At 44.8% G+C, this 13,479-nt stretch overlaps 1 protein-coding gene across 1 annotated transcript in view; it reads left to right on the forward strand.

The window, feature by feature from the left end:
- Positions 1-13,479, forward strand: part of DENND2A (DENN domain containing 2A) — a 172,969-nt gene that overhangs the window by 63,092 nt on the left and 96,398 nt on the right. Inside the window, exon 2 of the mRNA XM_040345728.1 lies at positions 7,503-7,601. Within this exon, the coding sequence (XP_040201662.1) occupies positions 7,534-7,601 (68 nt within the window). The 5' untranslated portion in view covers positions 7,503-7,533. The remainder of the gene's footprint in view (positions 1-7,502; positions 7,602-13,479) is intronic.

The following is a 13,479-nucleotide window of genomic DNA, read 5'->3' on the forward strand; positions in this document are numbered from 1 at the left end:
TCATGAACTGTCACATATGAACTGTTGTCACAATTGGTTTTTTTCACATTTTTTATTATTTTTTCATTATTTGTATCATTTACACATTGGATTTTGTAGATCCATTGTGCCTACTTGGCACTATTCGTTACACTTTTGTATCACTTTGGAGATCATATTTTATTAGTGTTATTTTCTCTAATTGGACGTTTCACTGCCACCTTATTTTATTATACCACTATTTTGCGCTCATCAATCACTTTATTCATATTATTCATTTGTTGTTATTGCAATTTTAGATTTGAGCAGCATTAAGTTTATTGTATCATTTTTAGTACTTCATTTTCCACCCTGCACATTTGGGCACTGCTAGCGCTTTAGTTTCCCCTTTACATTTACCCATCACTATATATACGTAATCCTGCACTTTTGCATATCGGGGACGAGTGCCCACCACTAGCGGCTTGCTCCTGCTGTGATTCTACGCAGCGGGAGCTGATTAGTGGGTCCCATGGATCCAATGTCCACCAGCACCCGCTGATCGTTCGGTACACAGGCAGAATGGTGATCTGCCTCTGTAAACAAAGCTTGTCCCCGTTCTGTCAGTAGGAAATGCATTGATCCTGTGTTCCTGCAAAGTAGGAAGATGGATCAATGCCTTCCACTAGTAAAAGCACCTCCCCCACTGTTAGAAACACTAGCTAGGCACACAGTTAACCCTGTGATCGCCCCTGATGTTAACCCCTTCCCTTCTCATTAGTACAGTTACAGTGTAAATTTTTAGCACTGATCAATGTATCATGCTGCATACACACGATAATTTTTCGGCATGTAAAAAACGATGTTTTTAAAAAATGTCATTTAAAATGATCATGTGTGGGCTTCACATAATTTTTCGGGTTCTGAAAAACGACCAAAAAAAATTTGAACATGTCTTTTTTCGGGTTGTAAAAAAATATTGTGTGTGGGCTAAAACGACGTTAAAAACCCGCGCATGCTCAGAAGCAAGTCATGAGACGGGAGCGCTCGTTCTGGTAAAACTACCGTTCGTAATGGAGTAAGCACATTCATCATGCTGTAACAGACAGAAAAGCGCAAATCGTCTTTTACTAACACAAAGTCATCTAAAGCAGCCCAAAGGGTGGCGTCATCCGAATGGAACTTCCTCTTTATAGTGCCGCCGTACGTGTTGTACGTCACCGCGCTTTGCTAGAGCATTTTTTTTTAAACGATCGTGTGTGGGCAACGTCGTTTTAATGATGAAGTTGGAGAGGCTGAAAAACTTTGTTTTTTAAATGCCGAAAAATGATCGTGTGTACACGGCATTAGTGTCACTGGTCCCCAAAAAGTGTCAGTTATGCCTCGTTTCCACTGAGCGGATCGGTTCGGGTCGTTTAGAATGGAACGGGTTTGAATGGTCCGGTCTATTCTGGTGAGCGTTTCCACTGCAAATCGGACCGCCAGGGCCATACAGGTTTTAGAAAAAATGCCTCTCATGATGTCACACTAGTGCGACGAGAAACGTGATGCAGCGTCACTCAGCGTCAGCCAAACAACAACAACAACAATGGAGGTCATTCAGCAGCTCGTCTTTTCTCTGCTAGCCTTTTGGTTCTTTATAGGCAAAATTCATACCGCACTGTATGAGAGAAGGTTGCGAGCGGCAATGAGAAACACAGCCGAAAAGAGAAGAAATCTTTTAGCTTGGATGTGTAGCCAGGAGGAGAAGTATACATTTGTGCTGCTAAGACAAAGACGGCAGCGCTATAGGGTAAGCACAACTGACTGACTTACCTGAAACACACACACACACACATACACTGACACACTGAAACACACACTGACCTACACACACACTGACACACACACTGACCTACACACACACACTGACACACACTGACACACACACACTGACCTATACACACACTGACACACAGACACACACACTGACACACACATACACTGACACACTGAAACACACACTGACCTACACACACACTGACCTACACACACACTGACCTACACACACACTGACACACACACACTGACACACACACACTGACACACACACACTGACACACACACACTGACACACACACACTGACACACACACACTGACACACTGACACACACACACTGACACACACACACTGACACACACACACTGACCTATACACACACTGACACACACACTGACACACACTGACCTATACACACACTGACACACACACACTGACACACACTGACCTATACACACACTGACACACACACACACTGACACACACACACACTGACCTATACACACACTGACCTACACACACACTGACACACACACACTGACACACACACACTGACACACACACACTGACACACACACACTGACACACACACACACACACTGACCTATACACACACTGACACACACACCCTGACCTATACACACACTGACACACTCACTGACCCACACACCCTGACCTATACACACACTGACACACACACTGACCTATACACACTGACACACTGCATTTTTTACAGATGCTTCTCCTTTTGGCAAAGCAGCGCCGCCGACCAGTGATTTGGGCTTTCCCTCGTGCCAATGAGTGGTGGAATGTGACCGTCCCAGGATTCACCCACAGACAGTGGGTGCAGAATTTAAGGATGTCAGAGGAAACCTTCTCATTCCTTTGTGCAAAGCTACGTCCAGTGATGGAAAAGAAAAGCACCAACTTCAGAGCCTGTTTGCCTGTAAGGAAAAGAATTGCCATTGCACTGTGGAAGCTGGCTACCAACAGTGAATACAGGAGTATAGGTCATCTTTTTGGTGTCAGCAAATCATCAGTGTGCCGGTGTGTGCAGGACTTCTGTAAGGCTGTGTGCACATTGCTAGCTCCTGAAATTGTTCATTTTCCTAACAGGGAAAAGCTCAAAGACATGGCTGAGTACTTTGAGAACAGGTGGGGCCTTCCACAGTGTGTTGGTGCTATTGATGGCTCACACATACCAATAATAGCACCACAAGAATACCACACTGACTACTTCAACCGAAAAGGCTGGCATTCCATCGTCCTCCAGGGAGTAGTGGATGGCAAGGGACTATTCTGGAATGTGAATGTAGGAAAGCCTGGGAGTTTGCATGATGCTCGGGTTCTCCGATTGTCAACATTTTGGGATTGGGTTGGCCAGGGAGGCCTGTATCCTGTTAGCACTAAGAACATTTGTGGGGTGAATGTTGGCTATTATGTGCTTGGGGACTCTGCCTATCCTTTACAAAATTGGCTCCTGAAACCATTTTCTGACAATGGGCGCCTAACAACAGAGCAGCAAATCTACAACAAGAAAACATCCAGGGCACGTGTTGTAGTGGAAAATGCGTTTGGAAGACTTAAGGGTAGATGGAGGTGTCTTATGAAGAGGAATGACAGTGACATTCAACTTACCAAATCCATGGTCCTAACGTGCTGTGCTCTTCACAATCTTTGTGAAAGTCATGGAGAAGACTTTGACCAGGATTGGAATACATCTCCAGAAGAGCCAGTACCAGTAATAGCAGCACAGGATATGGAAGAAGAGTGCAGTGAAATACGTCAGGCTCTGATGAGGCACCTTAACGTTAACGTTGTTACCGTGAATAATTAAAATCTTTAATTACTTTTTGCAAAATGCTAAATAAAATCAGACATACTCAGAGAAGTCGTTCTTGTTTTTTATTCCACAAAAAAAATCATCTTCCTACATATTTTGTAAAGGCAAAATTTTGATAATGTAGAAACATTGTTTATAATAAAGAGCTTGTAAAGGTTTGTTTTTTATTAAGCTAGTGCAGGGATATGCAATTAGCGGAAATCCAGCTGTTTTGCAGAACTACAAGTCCCATCATGCTTTTGCCTCTGGGTGTCATGCTTGTGACTGTCAGAGTCTTGCTATGCCACATGGGAATTGTAGTTCTGAAACAGTTGGATATCCACTAATTGCATATCCCTAAGCTATTGCATTGTTGTTTTTTTCTTCAATTTCACTTCCAATAAATGTTATTTTTTTTTTTTCTTTGTATGAATTTCTAACTTCCTGTTCCTCCACAGTAAGCTGTTCAATAAGCTGTGCTGACTGACTAAACACAGCTCAGATGATGTTGTCAGGTTTACTGAGAAGGAACAGGAAGTGAGAAATTCAGACCAAGAAAAAAAACATCTAAAAAGGAAATTAAAGGAAAAGGTAAACCAAAAATGCCAAGTATATTCGCAATTACATCTACAATGCAAAAATGAGAAGAAATTAAGCGATCGGGGGTGCCCTTTGTTGAAATCCAGGCTCCACCGTCCAAGGGGGGTGATAACGCAAAGGAGGCAGAAGGGAATCAGAGCAGCAGCACAAAGAAAGCCATGTGCAGCAAGGAGCAAATGTGTCCAATCTTGTGTGATCGCTGATGGCTCAAAGGAGCCTATTAAAAAAAAAATCTAACCTTTAAAACCCACTCTAATTATATATTTTTAAACGTAAACATGGGTACAGGTCCTGTGCTGCATGAAAGGCACTAATGTCTGGGTGGTGACCTGGGTTGACGATTGGCTCCAATCACTTGAACAAGCTGACCAAGGACACCGAGGAAGGCCTGGTTGAAGGTAGCCAACTGCTCCATCTGCTGCCGGGCAATTTCTGCCTCCTGGCGCATAGCTTCCTGTGCATCCTGACGTAGTGCTTGAAACCGCCTCTCAGAAAGGTTATCCATTCTTTCCAGCTGCCTTTCTTCTGCTGCCCGCATATCCTCCATGACTGTGCGCAGATCCAACTGTAACCTTCTCCTTTCACCTGTAATATACAAAAGACCGAAATATTGCTTTTGGTAACATCTGCCAAACCAATACTGTAAGCTCCTTTCTCATCTGCCCCACACTGATTCACTGCCACACCTCTGTTCCCCCTGCTCATCTGCTACACCAATACACAGCACTGCTCATCTGCCCACTGCTGAACCCCCTTCTCATCTCTTCCACCACTGTACCTGCTGCTAATCCCCCCCTTCTCATCTCTTCCACCACTGTACCTCCTGCTAATCCCCCCCTTCTTATCTCTTCCACCACTGTACCTCCTGCTAATCCCCCCCTTCTCATCTCTTCCACCACTATACCTCCTGCACATCTCCCCCACAGCTGATCTCCCCCTTCTTATCTATTCCAACACTGTACCTCCTGCACATCTCCCCCACAGCTGGTCCCCCCCTTCTCATCTATTCCAACACTGTACCTCCTGCACATCTGCCCCACTGCTGTTTTAGTTTAAGAAAATGCACAGTTAAAAATTACTTTATTATCATCATGTCTTACCATTGTGCCTTGGTGCATTGGGAGTACTCTGTAGTTGGCTACTCTGTGGTTGGCTACTCTGTGGTTGGCTACTCTGTGGTTGGCTTGAGGAAATACTGCTGCTGTTGCTGCTGAAAGACATTGAAGGTCCATCTTCTGATAAGTTTGATGCATCAGTGGAGAGTCCATCAACTGTTTCTGAAAATAAACATATGGTTAGATATTATATTTTAAATGGTAAGCAGAGCGATATTCTAAGCGAAGTTTTAAAAAAAAAAACTTACCAAAGGGGTCTACCATGGATTCGAGAATTACAGTTGCAGAGTCCAGACCTCCCTCCCTGCCTTGGTTTGCTGGCCGATGACCGTAAATGGCGTCCATGGCGTCGTACCACCTCCAAGCAGTTGGACAGTTTCCACTACGGCTGTTGGCGTCCTTAATTTTTTTATATTGTGCTTTAAGCTTTTTAAGCTTTGCCCTACACTGGCCCGACGTCCGTTCAAATCCCTCGGCTGCCATCCGCTGAGAAATATCTTTATAGACCTTTTCATTTCTCACTGATCCATCAAGCTCACTCTGAATAACGCCATCGCCGATGATTGCTAAGAACGTAGATAGTTCCTCAGATAACCAGACCCTGCTGTTGTTTGCTGGCATCCTTCTCCTTTATATGGACTAATAAGGCGACGTGGTGATTGTTTGGCGCTTTGCTTTGACGTCAGCATTGATGTTTTCTGACCACCAATCAGTGGAAAGTACTGTGTGACGCCAGTAGCTCCGCCCTAACCGTACCGTTCCATTTTCTATGGACCCACATGAGAAGCAGGACCCTGAATGGCGCGGTACGGTTCGGTTTTATGGCACGCTTTCATAATGGAAACACCCAAAATAGCGTACCGTACCGAACCGTACCGAACCGATCCGCTCAGTGGAAACGAGGCATTAGTGTCCCGACAGTCCCGCTATAAGTCGATGATCGCCGCAATTACTGGTAAAAAAAGAAATCCTATAGTTTGTAGACACTATGGCCCGGATTCAGGTACGAGTTACGACGGCGTATCTCCAGATACGCCGTCGTAACTCTGAGTGTGCGGTGTCGTATCTATGCGCCTGATTCTTAGAATCAGTTACACATAGATTTCCCTAAGATCTGACCGGCGTAAGTCTCTTACGACGTCATATCTTAGTTGCATATTTACGCTGGCCGCTAGGTGGCGCTTCCATAGATTTACGCGTTGAATATGTACATTAGGTAGATACGCCGATTCAGAAACGTACGTGCGCTCGGCGCATTTTTTTACGTAAGGCTTTTTCCGGCGTAAAGTTACCCCTGCTATATGAGGCGTAGGCAATGTTAAGTATGTACGTCGGGCCAGCGTCAAATTTTGCGTCGTTTGCGTAAGTCGTACGCGAATAGGGCTGTGCGCAAATTACGTTCACGTCTAAAGCATTGACAATTTGCGGCGTAATTTGGAGCATGCACACTGGGATACTTTCACGGACGGCGCATACGCCGTTTGTTAGGAACGTCAAAAACGTGGGGTCATGATTATTTAGCATAGAACACGCCCCCGACAAGCCTATTTTGAATTAGGCGGGCTTACGCCAGACCATATACGCTACGCAGCCGTAACTTCAGGCGCAAGATCTTTGTGAATACACTAATCGCCTGACTAGGTTACGGCGGCGTAGCGCATATGAGATGCGCTACGCCCGCAGAAAGATACGCTATTCTTTCTGAATCCGGGCCTATAACTTTTGCACAAAGCAATCAATATACACTTATTGGGCTTTCTTTTACCAAAAATATGCAACTGAATACATATTGGCCTAAATTGATGAAGAAATTGGATTTTTTTTATTATATATGTTTTAGAGGAGAAAGTAAAAAATATTGGTATTTCTACAAAATAGTTTATAGTGCAAAAAATAAAAATGCAGTGGTGATCAAATACCACCAAAAGAAAGCAATTGTCAGTTAAATTAATGTAGTGTAAAAAAGGGCCTGGTCATGAAGGGGGGGGGGGGTAAATCTTCCACACCGTGCACTCCAGGTATTGTATTGTATGATGCTGAGCATCATTTAATCTAGAAGTGATGATATTTTTAGACAGCTTGGCTTTACTAGCACTTGGATTTACTAACAGCTTTGCTTTACTTAATAAATGTTTTAAAACTATTTTGGTGTATGTAGGAATAAAAATTGTTTCTGTTATGTTGTAGGGGAGCGGGTGTGATATCACATGCTGACACGATGACTGTGAGACGGGCGGCTGAGGTGACCAGAAATAAGGATCACACTCTGCACCAGTCAAGCCGCAGGTAAGAATACCTAGCTTCGGTTACAATAAAAGCACATATTTTAGGTATTATTGCAATTTTTATCTTAAGGTTGAACTCCAGGCAGATATAAAAGACACAAACTAATGCAGGTCTGTACCCACTAATTCATCATTAATTGCATTTTTAAAATGTAAGCAGTGTAAGTACCCGAATGTGACCTGGTATCGGTCTTTTACAGTCCCTGTTCAGCAGGGCTGGAGTGTGAGAGAAAGTAGCAGTACAAGGAGCCAATCAGTTTATGTGCTGACACAAAGCATGTTGACAGGAGGAGAGAACAGTATGACAGAGAGATGAGCTCATCAGTGTGCTGCTACTTCATTTTTTTTACTTTCCAATCACAGGCTGGGGGTGGGTCCAGGATGACCTGGGCTCAGAAGAAGTGGGAACTGCAGGGTGATTTCTGGATTTAAAAATGAATATTGCCACAAAAGCATATTTTTAATTGTATTTTTTAATTTGCTATTTTCCAGTAAGTTTGGCCTTAAAGTAATAATTGATAGAAATGTATATACCGTATACTCTCGGGTATAAGCCAAGTTTTTCAGCACATTTTTTTGTGCTGAAAATGCCCCCCTCGGCTTAAACTTGAGTCACCTTTTTGCGCTTGATCTCCCGGAATTTGGGGACCCGGTACCGGCCGGCCGTAGGTCCACTGGCACACATATAGCCCCACTCTTCCTCTACAAGTGTGCAAAGTTTTTTGTCTAGGGGACCCACAATTTTTCAAAGTCGGGCACCCTTTCCATAGACATCCATGTTAAACGGTAATTTCTCCAGTAAATTTGGGGACCCGGTTCCGGGCGGCCTTAGGTCCCCTGGACTCGAAACTTGGCACACATGTAGCCCCAGTTCTCCTCTATAAGTGTGCAAAAATTGCTGCCTGGGGGGACCTACGGCCGGGAAGCACCGATTTTTCAAAGCCGGGCACCCCTTCTATATACTCTTATGTTAAACGCAAGTCTAGTCATGGACACAGTGAGGCATGGGCACAGTGAGGCATGGGCACAGTGAGGCACAGTGAGGCATGGACACAGTGAGGCATGGGCACAGTGAGGCATGGGCACAGTGAGGCACAGTGAGGCATGGACACAGTGAAGCATGGGCACAGTGAGGCATGGGCACAGTGAGGTATGCACATGGACACAGTGAGGCACAGTGAGGCATGCAGATGGACACCCTAGGCTTATACTCGAAGTCAATACATTTTCCCAGTTTTTTGTGGTAAAATTAGGTGCATCGGCTTATTTTCGGGTCGTAACATTTTATGCTCTTTCATTTATAATTTTTTTGCATAGAAATGTGTACATTAGTCACTAAAGCCATGACAGATTACCGGTAGCTACTAGAGCAACTCTTCCTCTCTGCTTACCAGGTGCCATAGTAAAGCTGGGTAAATCGGCCAACATTCGGACAGTATATACAGCTGCTTGTCCAACAGAAGCTAGTCTCACGCCTGGCTTCTGTCAAATGGGCATGCTGGAAAACCAGCATTTGACCATCTCTGAGCGCTGATCTGGGGGTGGTTGTTGGCAGTCCCCCTGTCAAAATACAATAGCAAAGCAGGGGAGATCACTGCACTAAGTTCGACGACCTCTCAGTTTTTTTTTTTCCTTGAAAAAAAAAAAAACTCAACATGTATACCTAGCCTTGCCACACCAAGGATACATTGTTTTTAAAGTGTCATTTGACTTAAAGCGGGGGTTCACCCTATAAACCCCCAAAAAAAAAAATGTTTTGTTCTACCATAAAATCAGGCATTGTAGCTCGAGCTACAGTATGCCTGTCCCGATTTTTTTTCCCCCGTACTCACCGTTTACTCGTACATCGAAGATACCGACTCCCCTCGGGGAATGGGCGTGCCTTTGGAGACGGAGGATGATTGACGGCCGGCTCTGGCGCGTCACGCTTCTCCGGAAATAGCCGAAATAGGCTTGGCTCTTCACGGCGCCTGCGCATAGCCTGTGCGCAGGCGCCGTGAAGAGCCGAGACCTACTCCGGCTGTCTTCGGGGAGAGTGACGTGCCAGGGCCGGCCGTCAATCATCCTCCCTCTCCATAGGTACGCCCATTCCCCGCGGGAGCCGAAATCTATAATGTACGATTACAAGGTGAGTCCGGGGTTAAAAAAATCGGGACAGGCATACTGTAGCTCGCGTTACAATGCCTGTCTCGATGGTAAAATCATGTCAGTGAGGGTGAACTACCGCTTTAAAGAGGAATTCCAAGTGTAACGTTTTTTTTTTTTTCATCATAGTTATATTGGTCCAGCAAGAACTATGCATATACCATTTCTACAAGATCCCTCTCAAAGCTGGAAATCACTGTAGTGGACACGTCTACTGCAGCGATCTCCACTAGCTTCTGTGTTCTGTGCCAAGCAGCTCCCTTACTGCATTCTGAACTCAAGAGGTTAATCGCTCAGCACAGCACCATTCAGACAATGCTTTGCATTTTCTCAATGAATGCAAGACATTCTCTGATTGGACAAGGTGTAGAGGGGGGAAACAGGCAGCACAACTTGTGGTGGTCAGCACTTCCGCCTAGCAACAATAGGGTCGTAGATTCAAATCCCAACCATGGCACTACCCGCATAGAGTTTTCATGTTCTGTTCATGTGTCTTTGTGGGTTTCCTCTTATGCCGCGTACACACGATCAGTCCACCTGATGAGAACGGACCGATGGACCGTTTTCATCGGTTAACCGATGAAGCTGACTGATGGTCCGTCGCGCCTACACACCATTGGTTAACAAAACGATCGTGTCAGAACGCGTGACGTAAAACACGACGTGCTGAAAAAAACTAAGCTCAATGCTTCGAAGCATGCATCGACTTGATTCTGAGCATGCGTGGATTTTTAACCGATGGTTGTGCCTACTAACGATCGGTTTTGTCCTATCGGTTAGGAATCGATCGGTTTTGACCGATGAAAACGGTCCATCAGACCATTCTCATCGGTTTAACCGATCGTGTGTACGCGGCATGAGTGCTCCGTTTTCCTCCACACTCCAAAAACATGCTGGAAGGTTAATTGGCTCCTGTCTAAATTGTCCCAAGTATGTGTATGGATGAATGTGAGTTATTGACCTTAGATTGTAAGCTCCATGAGGGAAGGGATTGATGTGAATATGCAATATATATATGTGTAAAGAAATACGTAAATTGACGCTGCTATATAAGCAATAAATAAATAAATAATAAATAATGGAGGGACTCTGATGTGAAGTGAGGAACTCTACAATGAAGGGGTGACACTAATGGGATACGGGGCTTTAATGTGAAAGGGGAACCTCTGATGGGAAGGAGGGGACTCTAAAGTCATTGGGCACTATAATGTGAAGGGGGTGCTCTGATGTGATGGAGGACCCTGATGTTATGGAGGGACTATAAATGAATGGTGGGACTCTGTTGTGATGTGGGGACTTCTGATGTAAAGGGAAAGGGGGAACTCTAATGAGAACTGACTTTAATATAATGAGGAGACTCTGATGTGAAGAAGGCTGACTGTGATGGCAGGATTCTGATGTGAAGAGGAGCGCTGATGTGAAGGGGGACTTCCCCATGTGGAGAGGATGACATTATCCAGTGCAGATATCATTGTTCTTTAGCCCAAAAAAAATCAGTGGTGGGGTGCCTCTTGAATTTTCATATTTTCAAAGAGTGCCATGATTGAAAATGGTTGGGAAAAGCTGACCTCATACATTCTCTTTTCAGCTTTTTTAGTCATGTAAAGACTCAGGAAAACTCCTGTTCACTCCTTCACTGCCTCTGCATTACCCAGAAGTAATGTCAGACGTTACTTCAGCTCATGACTTGCGGTACAGAAGCCTGTCGAGTGAACAGAGAATACTGGAATCCTGGAGAAATCTTCACTGCAAGGATGCCAGTCCTCTTCCTGGCCCTGAATTGGAGAGAGTCGGATGAATGATAGAATTCTCTCACCCAATTCAGATTGTGTTACAGGCAGTAAAAGCAATGAAAAAACTTTTCTCAATGGAGGAGAAAGGGAGAGAAGGATGCCCATCAGGAGATTTTTCTATTGAATTCAGCCTAAAAACCTCAAGCTATTGCAGCGCTGGAAGTTCAGACAAGAAGAGGAAGGGGCTTCCTTGCAGTGAAGATTTCTCCAGGATCCAGCTTGCTGCATGACCTGGGATATACTTCATAACAGGTAAATGAAGTCACTAAAGCTGTAGACCTAAAAATCATTTTTGGGTATACTTTTGCTTTAAATGCACATGCAGTATACTGTATTTTCCTATGGGAACATTTTTGTTCAAACGCATGGTCTGGGGACATGGGGCCAGATTCAGGTAGGGAGCGCGTAACTCTGTGCGTGCGTAGCGTGAGTGAGTGAGTGAGTGAGAGACTTGTAAAGCGCAACACATGCGAACTGAATCGCCTCTGGGCGCTGTATCCATTTCATGGGTAAGGAACCCCTTGACCTCAGAAGAGATGGGTTTTAATCTTTCTCCTGAAGGCCAAGTGGTCCGACTCCAGTCCAATCCTATTTACGCTACGCCTCCACAACTTTGACAGGCAAGTGCATTATTCACAAAGCACTTGCTCCGTAAGTTGCGGCGGCGTAGCGTAAATTGGCCGGCGTAAGCCCGCCTAATTCAAATCTGTAAGATGTGGGCGTGTTTTATGCAAAATCATCGTGACCCCGCGTAAATGACGCTTTTTACGAACGGCGCATGCGCCGTCCGTGAAAGTATCCCAGTGCACATGCTCCAAATTAACCCGCAAAAAGCCCATGCTGAACGTAAATTACGCCCAGCCCTATTCCCGAACGACTTACGCAAACGACGTAATCGATGGAAAATTCGACGCTGGCCCGACATCCATACTTAACATTGGCTGCGCCTCATATAGCAGGGGTAACTTTACGCTGGAAAAAGCCTTACGTAAACGGCGTATCTGTACTGCGACGGCCAGGCGTACGTTCGTGAATAGGCGTATCTAGCTGATTTACATATTCTAGGCGTAAATCAGCGTACACGCCCCTAGCGGCCAGCGTAAATATGCAGTTAAGATACGAAGGCGTAGGAGACTTATGCTGGTTGTATCTTAGACAAATTCTGGCGTATCTGATTCTTTGAATCAGGCGCCAAGATACGACGCCTCACACTCAGAGATACGACGACATATCTGGAGATACGCCGCCCGTTCTCCTTCCTGAATCTGGCCCATGGTCTTTTAAAAATTGTTGAAACCTTTGAATCAAAAAGACAGCCAGGCTTGTACAATAGAACAGTTCTTAATACTGAAAAGTTTGGATGTCTTGCAAGTCTCAGGCCCAGGGCAATCTCGTGTCCCACTCAGGCTCTTCCTGTGAATTATGGATTTCCAGCCATGTATCTCTGCCCGCGATCATTCCGCTCTTCCTCTCTGCTTCACCACAGTTGTGGCTTGTGGTTTCTGGACCTCACCAAGTCAGAGTTTTGCCTTTTTTTTACACTTTGCTTTTTGAGTTGGGAGCGAGGAGAAGGGAATGTTTAGTGTGGCTTTGCTTGGTCCCTCAGATTGCTGACTCACACTGAGGAGTGGGACTGCTATGGACACAATAGTGTTTATTTAAGGAAAAATTCCAGTCTGAATTGCATTCTACATTTAGATTGCAATTTGGGAGGTTTTTTTTTTCTTTTTTTTTTACAGATTCCAATTGTGAGTGTGTATTCATTCTTTTTGGTTTCCTTGCTTTGAAAAAGCTGAAATTGTGCAAAATAGAATCTGACTCCTGACAGATTCAATGGTCATGTCATCCGTTCTCTGTCAGAGAATGACTGATAGCAGCTCGGCCTAGCACAGCAGAGAACGGGGAAGCCTACAGGAAAGTAGTTTAGGCCACTATTTATCC

This window comes from Rana temporaria, chromosome 3, assembly GCF_905171775.1.
Source record: "Rana temporaria chromosome 3, aRanTem1.1, whole genome shotgun sequence".
Lineage (NCBI taxonomy): Eukaryota > Metazoa > Chordata > Amphibia > Anura > Ranidae > Rana > Rana temporaria.